This window comes from Scheffersomyces spartinae, assembly GCF_019049425.1.
Source record: "Scheffersomyces spartinae strain ARV_011 chromosome Unknown scaffold_11, whole genome shotgun sequence".
NCBI classification, from domain to species: domain Eukaryota; kingdom Fungi; phylum Ascomycota; class Pichiomycetes; order Serinales; family Debaryomycetaceae; genus Lizanozyma; species Lizanozyma spartinae.
In genome coordinates, this window is record NW_025065058.1 from 264727 (window position 1) to 283537 (window position 18811).

The 18811-nt window shown below is 38.6% G+C and overlaps 8 protein-coding genes across 8 annotated transcripts; 4 read left to right on the plus strand and 4 right to left on the minus strand.

Annotated features, from left to right (window-relative positions):
• Nucleotides 1–2917: 2917 nt before the first annotated feature.
• On the minus strand, nt 2918–4039 carry GLY1 (Gly1p; the record flags this gene model as incomplete). Its single annotated transcript, XM_043191476.1, is given in 2 exon segments — nt 2918–4018; nt 4034–4039. The coding sequence occupies 2 exon segments, from the start codon at nt 4037–4039 to the stop codon at nt 2918–2920; spliced, it is 1107 nt and encodes a 368-aa protein (XP_043049119.1).
• A 733-nt stretch (nt 4040–4772) lies between these two features.
• On the minus strand, nt 4773–7913 carry KQ657_000641 (uncharacterized protein; the record flags this gene model as incomplete). Its single annotated transcript, XM_043191477.1, is given in 2 exon segments — nt 4773–7893; nt 7906–7913. The coding sequence occupies 2 exon segments, from the start codon at nt 7911–7913 to the stop codon at nt 4773–4775; spliced, it is 3129 nt and encodes a 1042-aa protein (XP_043049120.1).
• A 593-nt stretch (nt 7914–8506) lies between these two features.
• KQ657_000642 (uncharacterized protein) lies at nt 8507–9913 on the minus strand (the record flags this gene model as incomplete). Its single annotated transcript, XM_043191478.1, has 1 exon — nt 8507–9913. The coding sequence occupies one exon, from the start codon at nt 9911–9913 to the stop codon at nt 8507–8509; it is 1407 nt and encodes a 468-aa protein (XP_043049121.1).
• A 517-nt stretch (nt 9914–10430) lies between these two features.
• Nucleotides 10431–11750, plus strand: KQ657_000643 (glycerophosphocholine acyltransferase; the record flags this gene model as incomplete). The annotated part of the gene is made up of 1 exon (XM_043191479.1): nt 10431–11750. One exon carries the CDS (start codon nt 10431–10433, stop codon nt 11748–11750), a length of 1320 nt encoding a protein of 439 aa, XP_043049122.1.
• A 261-nt stretch (nt 11751–12011) lies between these two features.
• On the plus strand, nt 12012–12996 carry MRPS5 (mitochondrial 37S ribosomal protein uS5m; the record flags this gene model as incomplete). Its single annotated transcript, XM_043191480.1, has 2 exons — nt 12012–12016; nt 12072–12996. The coding sequence occupies 2 exons, from the start codon at nt 12012–12014 to the stop codon at nt 12994–12996; spliced, it is 930 nt and encodes a 309-aa protein (XP_043049123.1).
• A 375-nt stretch (nt 12997–13371) lies between these two features.
• DJP1 (Djp1p) lies at nt 13372–15006 on the plus strand (the record flags this gene model as incomplete). The annotated part of the gene is made up of 1 exon (XM_043191481.1): nt 13372–15006. The coding sequence occupies one exon, from the start codon at nt 13372–13374 to the stop codon at nt 15004–15006; it is 1635 nt and encodes a 544-aa protein (XP_043049124.1).
• A 172-nt stretch (nt 15007–15178) lies between these two features.
• On the plus strand, nt 15179–17086 carry LKH1 (bifunctional aminopeptidase/epoxide hydrolase; the record flags this gene model as incomplete). Its single annotated transcript, XM_043191482.1, has 1 exon — nt 15179–17086. One exon carries the CDS (start codon nt 15179–15181, stop codon nt 17084–17086), a length of 1908 nt encoding a protein of 635 aa, XP_043049125.1.
• Nucleotides 17087–17996: 910 nt separating this feature from the next.
• On the minus strand, nt 17997–18674 carry SNL1 (Snl1p; the record flags this gene model as incomplete). The annotated part of the gene is made up of 2 exons (XM_043191483.1): nt 17997–18528; nt 18670–18674. The coding sequence occupies 2 exons, from the start codon at nt 18672–18674 to the stop codon at nt 17997–17999; spliced, it is 537 nt and encodes a 178-aa protein (XP_043049126.1).
• Nucleotides 18675–18811: the final 137 nt, after the last annotated feature.

An 18811-nucleotide genomic window follows, 5' to 3' on the forward strand; every position in this document is an offset into this window, starting at 1 on the left:
GCACCTGCACCACTTCTTAAGAACACCTTTGTGGCCAAAGCACTGGCAGCATATTTGGCATAAGTATCGATGATATAGTTGTTCAAAGAATAATAGATAAGCACCATACCGTAACCAAAAGCTATACCCAGCGATGCAGGGCCGACCCAAATGATATGTTTATAACTTGTTGCACCCAAGATGAAAAGAGCAATACATGGGAAAGGAGACCCAATCATGGCACCTATTAATCTATCTTCAGGTTCTGGTTTCCTTCTTTTGCAGATCAATGCATATTGCTTCTCCAAGATAGGGGTTGTGGTTAAGGCTAACCCGGCACCAATAATGATTGGAATGAACATAAGTCCAATCAAGTTATCTTCATAACCGTAAAGAGTGTTGAATATGTATGGATATGCAAAGAAGAATGCATAAAGTAAGGCATAAATCAAAGCCACGAATCCACACACCAATACTAACACGGGTTCATTAACACAAAACCGTAATGGACGATAAAGACAATCATTAACTAATTGTGAGAATGTCATTGGAGACAATTCTTGTTCTGTCACGATATTCTGGTTACCGGTTGCCTTTCTTAATGATTTAGCTCTCTTTTTCAAGATGACTGGAGCATAAGTTTCAGGAATTAATGATACAGCAATCCACATGACACCTGCAAAAGCCATGTTAACCCAAATAATCATATCGTAACGCCTTGTACCGACTGAAATGAACCCATTGACCAAACCTCCAATAACAGGTCCAGTGTATGGTGCAAAGGCAAACATGGCTATGGCAACACCTCTTGTTTCCTTATGGATATCAACCAATGAAGCACCAACGTTAGTTAATGCACTGGCTGCGAAACATCCACAAAGGAACCGACATACGAGAACTGTGCCAATATTCTTTGCGACTGCGCATGGAACATTGAAAAGTGTGTACAAACCAAATGAGATAAAATATACGGGCCTTCTACCAATTTGTTCTGAAAGTGGAGCCCATAATAATGGACCTACGGCAAAACCTATGACCATTAATGAAACGGTTAAGTTGGAAACCTCGGCAGAAACATGAAATTGTTCTTGAACGGTGAAAAGACCACCAGCAAGACAAGCACTTCCATATGCTGCTGCAACCACGTAAACGGATAATACTAATGTTAGGAGCCATTTGTACCACATTGGCCAATTTTGAGGGTTTTGAGGGTCATCTAATTTGAAGGTAACTAATTGGACTTCCGAATCGATTTCTTCTTTTTCACCGGTATTTTCAACCAAGATAGATGCCCGAGTAGATTGTCTATCCAATTGAGTACTCGGTCTTTCAACATGTTCTTTATCGGCGTAGGATTCTGGTGATTCACTGCTTGAGCGATGATCACCTTGTGCAGATAATGCAGTAGTAAGTTTGGCTAGATTTTTTTTCGATGTCACTGATTTGAGTCTACCTAATTCTTCTAATGCTTCAAGAGGCACCAACCCTGTTTCCGTTTCCAAAGTGTATTCTTCGGGGAACACTGGATTATCAACAGGGACATGAGTTGCTGTTCTTGTGGGAGTTTCAGATAACCCTAAATTATGTAATGTCTTGCGAGTTTCTGTACGGACTGCCCGAAGCGAAGCCTCTTTCCCGCTGTGGTTTCCAACTGTATAGCGTGAATCAAGTTTAGATAATTCCGACATCGCATCATCATTAGAGGTTGCCAATGCATTGGGAGCGAAAACTGCTGCACTTTCTTCGATGTCAGCATCGGATGCTAATGATATACTATCTATTGGTGGATATTCAGACATATTGAATTAAGTTAATTCAATTATGATTAATATAATTATTTATCAAAAATATTATTCTCTTATAGGATGATCTCATGCTTATATATATATGGTGTTTTTCTAGGGGGCACTATGGTAGTCACTAAAGCCGCATCTAGCATTATCTAGTTCCCGGGAACTTGGTGCGAATGTTTGTTTAAGCGCGATTTTCCAAATGCGTCATGTATGCCAAGTGCATTGCTGTTTACACAACATAATGGTTTTCGGCTTTTAGAGGAGCTGAGATCAATTGAAAATTCAAACCCATTCAATTACTCCGTCACCCGTAATGTGCTATCATCGTGGTTAGTGTGTATTTTGGGAGATCCCACTAGTATGAGCCGGCTCTTTTTTGATATCGTGCTATCTTTAGAAAATTATGTTTTCTTCGCCAAGTGTGGGTATTTCGTGTGTATAGAATTGTGTTACTTTTTTTCTATGATATCCGGTTAACTGTACGTATAGCCGTTCGTCATTAAAAGAAAATGGTGCTACCATTAGGTCACACTACATACAAATACGTTGAGGGCTTATAACTCTGCATGCAGCGAATATTTGTACTTATGCAATCCTGAAAATTATCTCATGAGATTTGATCAAGATCTATGAGCTTATCATTCTATTTTACCATTTGAATTGATTCACAATCAAAAATGCTTGTTAAATATTTCACCAAAGTTGGCCATAGAACTTATCCATAATTAGAAGGGGATAGACGGCTTGTAAGGTTTCTTTTTTTTTCCATAAATCCGAGGAACTTCTTTGTGTCACAATTTTTCCGCGGTAATACAAGTGCATATTCGGAAAAAGGTGATACTATAACAGAGCCCTATCTCTTTGCACGGCTGGAACATACCAGCAACCACTTCTGTGTTGACTACTATTATGTAGCGCAGTATATATAAAACTTGTACCTGAACACAAACACACAGATTTGCCTATTATTTTCTTAAAACCCAAATGAAAAGATTACTTTACAAAAATGCGTGTCACGTGATGCGACATGTGTTTAAGTTTTTCCGTGTTTCGTATAGAATGGACTTAGAGAGGTTGCGAAAAATGAGGTATTGAATTTATGCTCGTATGGAATCATTTGTCCTAACCATCATGAGCGTATTTAATTATTTAGTGCTGATGGCATCATAGTTATACATGCGCTTCCCTGGAATAATCTTGGTGTATGGTTTACGAATACTTTCCTGTTTGGTAAGATACAAAACGTGTTTCAAACGGTCGACACTTTCTTGATTCAATTGGAAATGGAAAGCTAAACGCCCACCCATTAACTTAAGCCCATTTTCCCGTGCATACTCAATTAAAACCATATCATTCATGTTGTTACGTTTCAAGTCAATAAACACAAAATTAGTATCAACAGGGCTCTCCAAATAAATGTCATTAGCAATGCAGAAATCACCAACTTGTTTAGCAAACTGATGTGAAATCTCCAATTTTTCAAAGTTCTCTTTGATAGCAATCATGGCCATGTTACATACAAACCCAGCTTGCCGTATACCACCACCATTTTGCTTTTTGAAATGGTTAGCTTTGTTTATAAATTGGGGTTCTCCAACTAAAATAGAGCCCATAGGCGCTCCCAAACTCTTTGAAAGGCAAAGCGAAACACTATCAAATAAGGAACAGTATTCTGCAATAGAAACTCCAGTGGCTGCACTGGCATTCCATAATCTGGCTCCATCACAATGAAGAATTAAACTGTGGTCTTTACAAAATTGTTTTATTTTGACCAATTCCTCATAAGGAGTAATTATTCCATGTAAAGTATTTTCAAGTGAAACTATCTTTGTAGGAGCAGCATGGATGTCACCATCATCTGGAGTATAATTCTCCATTATATCTTCCACGGTTAAATAGTTCCCGTTAGCTGGTATCACTGGATGAACCATTGCTTGGGAAAGCGTAGCCAACCCAGCAGCTTCATGCAAGAATACATGGGCTCTATGGTCACAAAGAATGCTATAAGGTGGTAATGATAAATGTGCTCTTAAACCAATTTGGTTTGATAATGTACCGCTAACACAAAAGAGGGCTGCTGGTTTCCCAGTCATTTGGCACATCATCTCTTCTAATTGTAAAGTAGCTTCATCTTCCTTGTAAACAGAATCCCCCCAAGTGACATTAGTCATTGCTTTGGCCATCATCAGTTGTGTAGGAACAGTGAAGGTGTCACTGCGGAACTCATTGTGAGTAGCTTCAAAGTACTCTTGTTCTGGTACTGTCATCTCTTCGGACTATGCGTGACAATAATTTATGATGTAACAGCCAATGAAAATGAAAAATATAGTAGTACTAATTTATACGTATATATATATATATATTTGCCTGCTTGCTTACTTTCTGTATATATATATGTATATTTATATATTTATATATATACTATGCAGACAGTTAGAGTTCAAGATGACATATTGCTAAGTCGGAGATGACTTAGATGCATACCACTATTTCCGGAAGCCCCCCAACGGTTTTCCTCCAACTGTGTGCACCCCGCTCATTACCTGCCACCCATCTTATTGGGATGCCTTGTGACAGCTTGACGGTTCAGGCAATTTTGTTCTTCAAAGCACCAAATTGCCGTCCGCCCCGCCAATTTTGTGCTTCGTGTCTCCACCACCTGCCCTTCCCGTCAGAAGCCGACACATATACGCGCAATGCCCTATGACTAATATAGCTCATTTTGAAGAAACCTCATCTCCTTAATCACACCATTGAAACATGAGTCACAATGTCTGAGTAATCAAGCCTGATTTTAGTCCATCGTGTCAATTCTCTTGCGTTCTACTGTTATCATTTAGTATTTTTTGCTATAGTGCTCTTTGGTTTTGATGATCGACAGATTCGTATTTTGTGACATTAATGGCAAAAACGTCTTTTCCGCCATTTGCCGCTAACACCCGAATTTCCACAAGCTCTAAAGCCAATTTGACCCTCGAGTGTCAGATTTCGGTCCCTCTCTTAGTAGAGTGTAGAAGACGTTGGCCGATTAACTAATGACTCCGAGTCGCTATTGGTTGCATTAAATGTATTGGAACGGGATCTGGTTCCGATGGCTGATGGCGCTGACGCTACTGGACCTCCACTCATGTTGAAACTACTGACTGACAAGTTATCGTTTCTCCAAATTGGTCCGTTGCTTACGTTACGACGGTGGTGGTAACCAAGTCCATAGTCCCATAAAAGTCCTCCATTCGCACCTGCAGATGATGGAAGACCTTGCCCTTGAACTTGTACTGGGGGGAGAACAGTTGTTGTTGTAGTTGGGGTACCATGATTAATATTGTCAGTATCATCATGTAAATCATTGACGTTTGATCCACTTGCATTGGAGTGTATGGTTCCACTGTTGGGGGTCGAATTACCAAAGAAGATCCCTGTGGCAGGCATCGTGGGCGTAGCCACTGTCCCACCACCAGAATTGTTGGCACTGGTCAGTCCTCCTCCTAAATTATTAACAGTTATCGGTGATGGAGATAACCTATTCAACCCTCTTCCAAAGGCGTCGGAGTCATTGAAATTCTTGAGGAAGTCTGGGGACTGTGCATAGGTTCCTAAATGATTGTAGCTTGTAGGTTGTGCTATATTCGATCCCGTTTGCATACTATTCCAAAATGGAGATGAATATGTTCCTCCACTTGTTGTAGCCGAATTGAAGTTAGAAACATTACTGCTTGTTCCACCCAATGAAGTAGCTACTGGGCCTGTACCTCCACTGCTCACATTCATTGTACCGATACGATCATTGAATGTACTCATTCCTAATAGTGGGGTTGTCGAGACTATTCCACCACCACCACCACCAGTGTTATTCAGGGAAACATTGGGTAAAAGCGTGGAGCTTACACTACTATTGTTCAATTGCATCATATCTGGTAAGGGGCTGCCAATGAGATCAGTGGGCGGTTCCAGCTGACCAATACCACCAGTCAATGGAGCAGTTGCATTTCCAGGAGCATTTGTATTGTTGTAATTTTCAAATTTGAAGCTTCCACTAGAATCTTCAAAATTAAGCATTAGGTTGCTGGTGTTGTTCGTTAAGAGGTAGTCCAACGAAGGACCTGAATTCAGCATCATAGGAGGACCAGTGATTACTTGGTTGTTGGGTACACCTGAAGTAGGGATCACATTATGCGTATCGCCAAAGTAAATATCTTGGTAATGAGAAACAAAATTGTATCTATTATCATTGGAAGGTGATGATACATTGTAAAGTTGAGGTGGGTTGGAATTCTGAGTTTGGGATTGAAGCAATGTCGCATTCGTTCCCTCGGGATAGTAGAATTCAAAATCATTGTACCTTATTGAGTTTATATTACCATCGCCATTGGCAAGAGCATTGACATTGTAGTTACTATCAAGCGGAGTGTTGTTCGTCTGGATAGAACTTGTTGAAGTAACAAGTGGTACACCTCCACTTCCCATGGTTATTTGCGGTGCAGAGTCCAAAGTTTGAAGTGATGGTGGTGGGGGTTGTTGTTGTTGTTGTTGTTGTAATAGTACCTGTGAAGTTGAATTACTCATAAATTCAGGTGTAGGTATATTGGAGTTCGAACTGCCACTGCTGTAAGCTGCTGTTGAATCTCTGGAATAATAGTGATTATTATGATGTTTCTTGAACTTGGTTGAAGTATTTGTAGGAGTGCTGCCTGTTGTTGCACTTCCTTGAACAATATTAACCAGGGAATTAGAATTGTGAGGAAGGAACTGGTTGTTTTGGGGTCTGCTAATCAAGGCATTTTGATAGCCACCAAATTCAATAGATGCTTGGTATTCCGTCATCTTTTGGGGCTGATACGATTTATCCTTATTCAGCTTTGCTATTTCAAATGAATGCTGAAGACTGATATATTTCCTGATTTCAAATCTATAGGTGGATTTCCAATCCATTTCAAACTGTTCATAAGTATTAACTTCGTTATTTATTTCCCTCTCCCATTCTGGACCAGCAATTTTATTGATTTCCACTAAGAGTTCAATTGCATTTCTTGAAATTGGACCATCTCTATTAGTAACAAATTCATTTTGGAAAGCCTCTACCACTGGCTTCAATTGATCTAATAATTTAGATAATTCTTTCCTTTTAATCTTCAAGGATTTCAAGGAGTTTTCTATAACATCGTTTTGTTTCCGTACTATGATGTTATTGGATTTCAACTCTTTAATTCTATCGTTCATCCAAGAAAGTTCATCATCTTTGGACTTTAATGCTGTATCATTTCGTTTTTTCTTAATATCTATATCTGATTGTAAGGAAGAAATTCTTCCCTTGATTATATCATTTGAACTTTCCAATTGTTTAACTTGGGCTGTTAATTTAGATTTCATAAATGCCAAATCTGCCTTTTTATGTTCATATGATTTCACATCGTTATCTTTTTTAGCTCTGTTATCACTTTCGGTGTCTAATTCACTTTTAAAGAACTTCTCTTGATCCTTCAAAGTCTCCAATTCTTTTCGTGATTTCTCTTCAAAACTTTTCATCTCCAAATTTGTCTTGATCAATTCATGTTGGTATTTGTGCAAATAATAATGAAGTACTTCAACGTCAATGCACTTGGCGACTTCCGAAACACTAATATCAGTTGGCAAATCTTTAGCAGAACTTAAAGCCAAATCACCATTATTGGTGGCTTCAGTAAACTTTTCAATGTCCTTGGTTGCATCGCAATCTTGTAACACACTCTTAAGTCTGGAATTTTGAGCCTCTATGGTTCTAATAAACGTAGATCTCAGTTGGGATCGGAAATTAGTCAATGAGTTCACGGCAACAATGTTTATCCGATATAACTTTCCGGGAAGTAAACTGTCGATCTTACAAGAAGTACCACTAAGTCTTGCTGCTTCATGACCATTCACTATCAAAAGAAAATACAAGTTCTCGTCTCTTTTGATCTGAATATCCCAATGTAACACCACGGAGGTCTCCGAAACGCTATCAAGACATACGGTGGGGGTAAACGGTATATCTATACGCAATTCTTGTACCAACTCGTCAACTGGTGTAGACAAAACCTGGTAGCAACGGTACAAGAGCCATAACAACGATGGCACTAGCTTCCCTAGAAATCCCAAAACATACCTGTCAGTAAACTCTGTCATCTTGCGAGTCCTTCAGAAGGTGTGTTTGGAATTTGCTTTGTACGGTTGTAATGTGACGTGTCGTATTTTTAGTATAGTCTGTACAACACTTTGGCTTTGATCTCATTCAAATACGATCGCCTGCCTATACAAAATTTTTCTCATAGGGTTAGAAAGTGTAGCAAGGTGTGCGGGTGCACGACCTTTTGATGTCGGAAACTGAGTAAACGACATATCAGCAATCTATGATTGGTCACTCCTAGTGACGTTACGTAGTATAATGAAGTTGATTACTGTACTGTAAAAGTATGGGTAGAAGTTAATTTTTTGGTATGGGCTGACTAAGGAGTTGTTAATGGTATAAACTGAGTGTAGTCAATGGTGTCATCTCAGTCGCGAAAGTTGCAGATGTTTCGCAGCCATTGTTAGGGGAAGACAAGCCACGACAGAAGTAGAGCGTGGACTGTATTACTATGGTAAGTGCTAGGACTTCCATGGTATATATCTTCACATGTACTTGTGTTACATATAGGTATTTCAGCCTTGTATATAGTTATCATAGTTAATAATTTCATGTACTCTCAAACTGACATGTGCGACATTTATTTCTCTATTCATATTCTGTTCCGGTCTATGTCCACCTTCTTGATGCAAACCACTAGAGCCAATGAAAAGATTCCCAATACAAAAAAAGGTCCTAATATCCACGTATTGGTCCAAAATCCACCAAGTTTGCTAACAATCAAGATCCCCATACTTCCACATAATGCTTGTAAGCCACTAACTGTACCAACATGTGTATGTTCAACACTCTGGCTCAAGAGTCCCATAGACGTCATAATTAAGCCAAACTGTCCAATGTGAGCAATGATTATAACCAAAAACGTCACCACATGTTTAGGACTATAATAAAAACCTTGTTCAGATATGAACAATTGGAACCAGAAATGGAAACACAACCCCAAGTTCCCAATTACCATAAGAATTGCTGACCAAAACATTGCATAAGCATTAGATTGCTTGTTAATAATTCTTGCCCATATAGGAGAAGAAAGCAAACCAAAAGTTTGAGCAATCCCTGTAAGCATAGCCAGAAACATATAAGCTTCCTCACAATTTTCTTTGCCCGTGGCATTGGTATCACAAGTACCTATTTTGTAAAAATAGTCAAATACAAGTACTGGAATGAAGATAGTAGTGGCCACATTGGATGCTCGTACCACAAAGGATCCAAAGCATGATATACCAATTTCTGGACTTTGTTTGAACATTTTGTAGCCTTGTAAAAGTAATTTGAAATAACTTTGATCATGTGAAGTATTTTGCAAATTATCTTCTTCTTCACCAGCAGCAGTACTCAAAAGTTTCAGATTGAATAGAAATTTGGCAACAATAATGCTGATCAACACGGCGTAAACAGCAATAACAAGGTAGCTGTATTCAAGACTCTGTCCACTAGAAATATCAGGGATTAATTTCTTCAAATATAAGGGAAGTGGTAATAAAACTGAAGCAGCGAAAACAGCTCCTAATCCAGTAGCCACGCCTATCATGGCAGAGAATACACCATTCTTCTTTTTAACCAATGGTGATAAAGAAGATCCATCATCGCCTGAAGCCAGTTCGAGACTCTGATATCCTCCTCCTCGTTTAATAGACAGTAATGTAAATCCCGACGCAGAAAGTTCATTTAACAACGCTGCTATAAGACTTAAGACTCCAGTAACCCCTAGTGCAAATACAGCTCTGGAAACATATAAATGGAACTTGCTATTACTAGTACCATAGAGAACTAATGCAATACTAAGAACTAGGAAGCTCAATGGCTCTATGGCCTTTGTACCTCCAATTGACCATTTGGGGGAGGTGTTGATCTTATCGACTAACGTTCCAATCACGGGTGCAGAGGCAATACTGACCAATTCATCAAAAAACCCTAATGTTCCAATCAAATTACCCATTTTTTGAGGGTCTACTCCATCGACCTTGTGTCTGATTAAATAGGGCTGTGTAGCCGACATAAATACTACGATGGATATACATCCGAACCCTGTTAGTGCAAAGGCAAGTAGATTTGATAATGTGTATTTCATCGTAGGTGGTAGGCTATGGCTTTTAGATCAAAGCTCAATCATGAATTATAAGGAAGGGAACTACCAATAATTTGATTTAGTCATTGGTCAAGAGTATCACGAAATGAATATTATCTGGTATATGATCTCTCGTTGTGATGACTCCGTATTTCGGATATACATTACAAAGGGGTGGAAACGTGGGACCCGGGAATCGAACCCAGGACCACAAGGCACACAAAAGCTAGTCTGAGGAAAAGGAAAATGTCACACATATCGTCATCCCACACACACACACACATACACAAACATTGCACGTGCACATAATCCTAATCTTCATCATCATCAATTTGATTACCTTAAACTTTAAGTTCAAGGACTTGCATTGATTCTTTACGATCATTGTATCGTTGGTAGACGGGAAGAGAAGTGACGACATTTTGACTCGACTTGATTGCTTAGTTCCATGAGTAAGGAGGACCAAGAATTACGTCCAGGACGTAATGAATCAGTTATATCTGATGGTGATTATGATGATTTAGATTATGATAGTGGGTTTAGCCGGTCAACTTCTTTGACGCGCTCGAATTCGTCTAGTTCTGTTTCGTTCATTGATTTAACGAAATTGCTATTCATTCCAGACTTTGACTATGGTATGCCATCAAGAAAGACGATCTCGGACATGACGGCAAAGACTAAGAAACAATTTGGAAAGACTAAGAAACAAATTGATATAACAAAGCAAAAAGTGGATGTCAATAAGTTCTTGGATAAAGTCAATAAACGGCTAGGCAAATTAGATGATTCTCTTTCTGAAAGTTTAAAGAGTTCAGCAACAGAGAAATTGTTTTATGCCTTTGCTGTATTTCTTATAGGTTTAATTGGATTTGTTATGGGGAAATATCCAGAACATTTCCATGTTCTTCATACGGTCATTTTTTGTATGTTGATGCCAATCCGATTCTATACTTATTTTAAGCAATCATTCCAATATTATCTTGCTGATTTGTGTTATTATGTGAATATCTTATTGATTGCCTTTATTTGGTGGTTCCCTCAATCAAAATCATTGTTTATCTCTGTGTTTTCTTTATCATTAGGTACCCTTGCGTTTGCCGTGATTACTTGGAGAAACTCACTTGTGTTGCACTCAATTGAGAAAACTACTTCATCCTTTATTCATGTCATGCCTCCCTTCACCATGTTTGTGCTTGTTCATGAAATACCAAAGGAATTCGCCCAAGTACGGTTCCCAGCTGTGGTCCAGGTGACTAATTGGAACTTTTACAATGGAATTCTCTTCACTTCCATTTACTATACTGTTTGGCAAGTGTCTTATCATTATTTTATCACTATTCGAAAGAGAGAAAAGATTAGAAACGGTAAAGTTAATTCTTTTTCTTATTTACGCAAACGTAATAAGGATACCGTATTAGGACGTTTTGTTAATGGTTTACCTTATGCATGGATGCAAGTATTGGCATTCACATTAATCCAATTTGGTTATCAATTACTTACCATGATGTTGTGTCCAATCTGGTTCAAGTATAAGTATGCATGTGGGTCTTTTGTCTGTTTTATCTTTATATGGGCAGCTTATAATGGGGCTACTTATTACATTGATGTCTTTGGGAAACAATTCAAGAAAGAAGTGGACATTCTCAGACAAGAAGTGGCAGCATTACAACAGCAACAGCAGAATAGTGCTACCTCTTCTCCTGTTCTTATGCCCCTGACAGAATCTGTTGATCTGCTTATGGTGGAGAAGACATCAAAGTCTGGTTAGTCCAACTACTCATTGATTGAGAATCAATATTTGCTGAAGTACATATATATATTAGACATATATACATTAGACCTGTTCCTTTTATTATCACCATTTGTAACTAAGAGTAGACAGTTGTATTTAATTAAGTGTGGTTTGTGGTCGTGTCTTTATCGAATTATGGTTCATTTTGCACTAGTGAAAAATTTTGAAGTTAGTCCAAAGCAACTCAACTATTATCTACCTTAATACATCACCAACTATGTTGAAGAGCACAATAGGATGGAGTAGCTGCTCACGATTGGTGAGTCTGCGGTTCTTTAGTACAGGTTTTCGCTTAAGAAACGAAGCCGCCAAAGCTGCAGCCAATGAAGGTTCATCTAAAGCTGATAAGCATCTTGACTTTTTAACCAAGTTCTATACACCAGAATTATTACAAAGTATTAAGATTACCGAATCTTTGATTGATCCTGAAACTTACTTGGAGCTCCGTAAAAAAGGTCATAATGCAAAGTCTCGTGTTCCTCCATCTAACTTAGATTCTGATTATGCTATGCAAGATCCTGAATATCAAGAACCTATAGTGTATCCTAATCAAACTAAAGGACATGCACCCTTCCCCCCTATTCCTCAGATTGTATCTCCAGATAGGCATGATTTGGTATTAAGATTTAAACCCAATGTAGGCAAACATAAGCCACCAATGATGAACACTGGAGAAATTGCTCAAGGATTAGCCAAGTTGACTGGGTTAGATGCCACATACATTAGAAGACTCTATGTTCGTCCACTTTTGATGAAAAGAACATCTAACCAAACTGCCAAGGGTAAAATCCCTAGTTTCTATGCCTTGACTGTTGTTGGAGATAAGAATGGTATGATTGGACTTGGAGAAGGTAGTTCAAGAGACGGTGTTAGATCAGCTTTAGTTAAAGCCCACTGGAATGCGGTTACTAATTTAACTCCAATCAATAGATACGAAGACAGAACAATTCTTGGAGATTTCGAACATAAATTCCATGCTGTACATTTACATATGAAGTCTGCGCCTCCTGGGTTTGGGTTGCGGGTCAACAAGTATTTGTTTGAAATGTGTGTTGCTGCCGGTATTAAGGATTTAAGAGGTAAGATCTACCGTTCTAGAAACCCAATGAATGTTTGTAAGGGATTCCTTGAAGCTTTAACCAAACAAAAGAGTTTGGAAGAGTTGGCTGTTGGTAGAGGGAAGAAGTTGGTTGATTTGAAGAAGGTTTATTACTCTGCTTAAGGAAGTTTATGACGATAACTCTTGTATATACAATAGAATAGCATACCTATATTATAATTAGTACAGCTGGAAACAACCTGGTAGTCGTGGAGGTAGTATGTTTATCAGCTAGTGTAAAGATCAGCTGTGGTGCATGTGATGATACAAATACGAAGCCTTCAATCCACTTAGTTTATACCTCTATAACTGTTGTTGTCTTATGACAGTTACATATAGTATGTCTGCATCGTGTCCACACTGTGTCCTTCAGTTATGTCGGAGTACCATTATCTACATTGAAATAAATGTCGCACTACCATGTGAAGGAATCTAGATCACGAGAATTAATGGCTACTACTTCTTCATTATCATCGTCTTCCTGTTCATTTTATCGATATGGTAGTAGACACTACGTACTACGAGTTATTGGGTATTGAAGCCACTGCTACGTCATTGGAAATCAAAAAGGCGTATCGTAAAGCTGCAATCCGACTTCATCCTGATAAAAACCCGGATGACCCTCAAGCAGCTGCCAGGTTTCAAGAAGTAGGAGAGGCGTACCAGGTTTTAAGCGATGTTAAGTTAAGAGAAAAGTATGACAAGTTTGGGAAACAGGATCTGATTCCAAAGGAAGGGTTTGAAGATCCTCAGGAGTTTTTCTCCATGATATTCGGGGGTGAAGCCTTTAATGATTGGATTGGTGAACTCTCATTATTAAGTGAATTGTTTAAATCTGCAGAATTACATGGATATGGTGATGATGAGAAGGATGAAAAGAAAGACACCGATAATAATGAGGGTACCACTGAAACTACTACTACCACAGAAACTACTACCACTACCATAGAAACTAATACTACAACCACAGAGACTGGAACATCAACTGGAACATCTGCAGGCGGCTACTCACCAAAACCTACTACGAATGGCGATTTTGCTTCTGCATCAGTTTCTGCTAGTAATACTTCTGATGTGTCTTCATCTGTTGACGCAAAGGTACAATTTGGAGGCATGCTACTTACGGACTCTTCAACTGCTTCTGGTGGTGAGCCCCACCAATTAACCGAGAAGGAAAAGCAAGATTTGGAAGAAAAGAAGAGACAAGAAGAGATCAATAAATGGGAGGAAGAATGTAAGTTAAAGAAGTTAGAGACTCGTAAGGATTTGGTCAAGAAACTTATTGACAAACTTTCTCTCTACACAGAAACTGACATGAAAGAAGATGTTGCTCATTCATTCAAAGAGAAAATTAGATATGAAGCAGAGTCATTAAAGATGGAGAGTTTTGGTTTGGAGATATTACACACGATTGGATCTGTTTATAAGACTAAACTGAAGATTTTCTTGAAGAACCAAACCTTCTTTGGATGGGGGGGATTATGGTGGACTGTTAAGGAGAAGGGTGGAGTTGTTAAGGATACATTCAATACTGTTAGGGCAGCTTTGGATGCTCAGAGTACTGCACAAGCATTTGCTCAAATGCAAGAAGATAATGAGTACCATGCTAAGAAGGATGCTGAAACAACAACCACCGAAGGGGGGGATCCAGCGGAGAGAGCATCAGAGGCGGCCAGAAGTGAAGCCAATGAAGAAATCAATGAGCTTGGCAAGAAAATCAACGAATTGGAACAGGAGAGAGAAAAGGCTAAACAGAAGGGAAGTAAAGATGTAAAGGAACCTCAAAGGCATGCACCTGAAGAGTTGGCAGAAATGGAAAAGTATTTAATGGGTAAAGTATTAGCTGCTGCTTGGAATGGATCCAAGTTTGAGATTGCTGGTACTGTACGTGCTGTTTGTGATGATATATTGGATGATCCAGATGTTCCATTACTGAAACGTGAAGCCAGAGCCAGAGCTTTAAGACTTATAGGAGAGGTGTTTGTTTCTGTGACCAGAACAGAAGCTGAAGACGAAGAAGCAAGAGTGTTTGAGCAACTTGTTGCGGAAGCCAGTAAGAAGCGAGAACACAAGCATAAGCCTGAAAAGCAAGCTGATGCCTCCCCCTCCTCCTCCCATCCTTCAGCAGAGTAATGTGTATTGGCTTTAGTGTATAGCTAGCGAATGAATAGTTAGATAATAGAGATAGCGAAAGAAGGATATAGTATGTAGAGTAATGTGGGTGCTTAAGTCCGCCTTCTATATATATGAGGCTCTGTAATATCCGCACAAATTTTATACACCACTTTCTTTCTTACCCTATTGAATGACTAAATCCCAATTCCAAATCCTAAGCAACTCAAGAGACCCTTGCACGGTGTCGAGTTATGATGAGTTTGCGGTGAGACATGCCCAATTGCATTTTGATATATCATTTGATACAAAGTCAATCCTGGGATCAGTCACGTATCTTTTGCAACGTGTATCTTTGTCATCAAAAACTTTAGTATTTGATACGTCACATTTGAATATTAACTCTGTCATTATTAACGGCTCCAATGTGCCCTTTGCTATTGGAGAACAATCAGAACCATATGGAGCACCACTTGATATCAACTTGGAAGACGTCACCACAGGCACCACTGAACCATTTGAAATCACCATATCCTTTTCCACCACAGATAAATGTACTGCCATCCAATTCATAAAGGGGGATACCGGACCTTTCCTCTTCTCACAATGTCAAGCCATCCACGCCAGAAGCTTGTTCCCTTGTTTTGACACTCCTAGTGTTAAATGTCCTTATGAATTCCTGGTATCCTCTCCTTATCCATGTACTATGTCAGGAATGCCTCTTCAACCTTCAGATGGTCGTCAAAGCGTATATAAGTTCACTCAACCAGTTCCAATATGTTCCTATTTGGTTTCTATCACTTCGGGTAATTTGGAAAGCTCACCAATAGGTCCTAGATCCAAAGTCTATTCGGAAAGACCTATTTTAGAATCCGCTACTTGGGAATTTGAACATGATATGGAGAATTTTATTCAAGTTGCAGAGGATCTCATTTTCAGTTACGAATGGGGAAACTACAATACTCTTGTTCTCCCCTCTAGCTTTCCTTATGGTGGGATGGAAATTCCAGTGTTTACACAATTGACTCCAACATTAATATGTAAAGATAGATCTCAAGTTAAAGTGTTGGCGCATGAATTGGCACATCTGTGGTCAGGTAACTTGGTAACAAATAAGTCTTGGGAACATTTTTGGTTGAATGAAGGTTGGACCGTTTACTTGGAAAGACGTATAATTGGTGCCCTTCATGAGAAATTATGTCGTGAAGCTGGTGATTCCAATCCAAAACTAGCAGGAAAGCAAAGAAGAGATTTTGATTACATTTTGGGTTGGAGTTCACTTCAAGACACCGTTAATAAAATTGATCTGAAATTCACTTCTTTGGTGTTGAATTTAAAAGGAGTTGATCCTGATGATTCAATGTCAAGGATACCTTATGAAAAGGGTTCCTATTTCTTGTACTACTTAGAGAACCAATTAGGTGGAACAGAGGTGTTTGATGAATTTATCAAACACTATTTCACTGTTTTCAAATACCAATCGCTTGATACACAAGCATTTATTGAAGCATTATATGAATTTTTTGGACCCCAAGGAAAAGCAGAGCTTCTAGATGAAGTTGATTGGAACACATGGCTTAATGGGGAAGGTTTACCACCTCAGTTGGTTACTTTTGATACTACAATGGCAGATTCATGTACAGATATGGCTAAAAAATGGGTAGATTTCAATAATAATGATGACTCGGCTACTAACATAAATGAATCTGACGTTGATGTTGGAAGCTTTGATGCTTCACAGAATATTTTATTCTTAGAAACTTTGATTGAAGAGTTTGGTAAAATTTCAGTTAGTGAAAAAACACTTTCAACACTTCAAAAATTCTATACCAGCTATCTGAAAACGTGTAATTCAGAAATTAAACTTCGTTGGACAACGTTATTCTTAATACATGGATCATATTCTCCTAAAGATCAATTGGTTATGGAGTTCAGTGATTGGTTAGGAAGTATTGGACGAATGAAGTATGTCCTACCAGGCTACAAACTTTTGTCTAAGTATGTTGATCATGAATTTGCATTGTCTACTTTCCAAAACAATCAGTCTTTTTATCATCCAATCTGCAGACAATTGATATTGAAGAACTTCAAAGCAAATTAAATACATTAGATCAATTTATTTGTGCATTGATTTACACCAGTGGCTAAATCGGCGGAGTTTAGTGGAGACAAATCAAAATCATATCTCCGCTTGTACAGGCAAACCTCATATGATTTCTGTAGCTCTACAAAGCTACAAAATAGTCAACAAATCCAGAGCTTATCTCAATACCTGAAGCCATACAGATCGATGCTCGTTTCATCATGAACTATTTGACCCATCTTCCAATGGAAGACCCCTCCCTCGCTGTCAAGTCCCAAAATGGGTTATTGTTTCCGTACCCCATCAAGTGCTATGATTTCCATGTCTACTACTACAGTAGCATTTCCAGTTTCATAACTGAGGCTACAGCTCTAATAGACAAACTTTTTGGAAGATTTCCCTCAAGAAGCTACTGATGGTCCTGTCATAGTCAAAGTGTTACCAGATCGCACTGTCGCTGGACCTCATTCTACACAGTTTTAGGAGGTGGATATTGCTAGGCCTCGAGTGTTCCTTCAGATACTTGGATGGCTTCAATTGAATCATGGACAATTGTCGGTATTGATTCACCACCAATCAGGAGATGATGTGAAGGACCATACAGAAAGGGCACTTTGGTTAGAACAACCATTGAAAATCCATTCAAAAGCATTTAATAATATTGATGATGGGATACCTGAGTTTGGTGTTAGAAGATGTAAGCGCATATTGGCAGATGATTTTGATGATCATAAAACTCTTATTTCGTAGTTAAAATGAAAAAGTCATAAAACTCTTATACTCTTCTTAGGGTCGGTATTCTCCTCGGTATTGGCTCCACCCTCGGAATCAAAAGGACAATACTTTTATTATCCTATCGTCATAATATATGTACTAGATATTGTTCAACGTACTATTTTACATATACCATCTATTAAATCACGTCTAATTAAAATAAAGCTTCTTCTTTGAACTGGTCAAGTCGTTTTTGGTGATCTTGAACAAACTTAATAACCTTCTTACGGTTTTCCCTTAACTTGCTACTATCAGAAACATCAATGCCATCTAGTTTCATCAATTCCTTAAGAAGCATTTCTTCAAAATATTTGTATTTGTAAACCATTTCATCTTTGGTTAAATGAGAGAAGTTATTCAAGAACTCTTCAATCTCTTTAACGTAAACTTCTTCCACATGATCCAAGATCGCCTGGATCTCATTGTTGGCCCTTTGAGCTTTGGTAAGCTTCTTCTTTTTCTTCTTGGGTCTACTTTGATTGGGTGTGTTACTACTTCCAAATAACCGAGCAACTACTATGATGGCAGCTATAGTGGTAAGTGAAACCACTACTGTTGCAGGAGTTAAACGAAACTCTTGGAAATCAGAAACTATTTCCTTGAGAGTTGAATCTGTAAGTTGTTTCACATAGGTCTTCACCTTGGCATTCAATACGTCCATTGGTGGTGGGGTTTGGGTATTGTTTCTATAGGTGTCTTTCAAGTGTTGTTATTTCGTTTTCTACAACCTTTTTGTGGTTTTTCAATACCGTGATACAGCAACTGGCGGTGTGCGTTTGATAACTGGTAGCACTGGTAAGTATTACTGTGTTTGACTCCATACCAACTGCATGTAGATGTCTTATCAGGATGCTGCTCTGGTCAGTAATGAAAGAAAGAAAGGACTATTCAAAGAAGCACAATAGCGAAGGGGGACGAGCCTCCTATTTATACTATTTTGAAATTATATAAATGTGATGTATCACATAC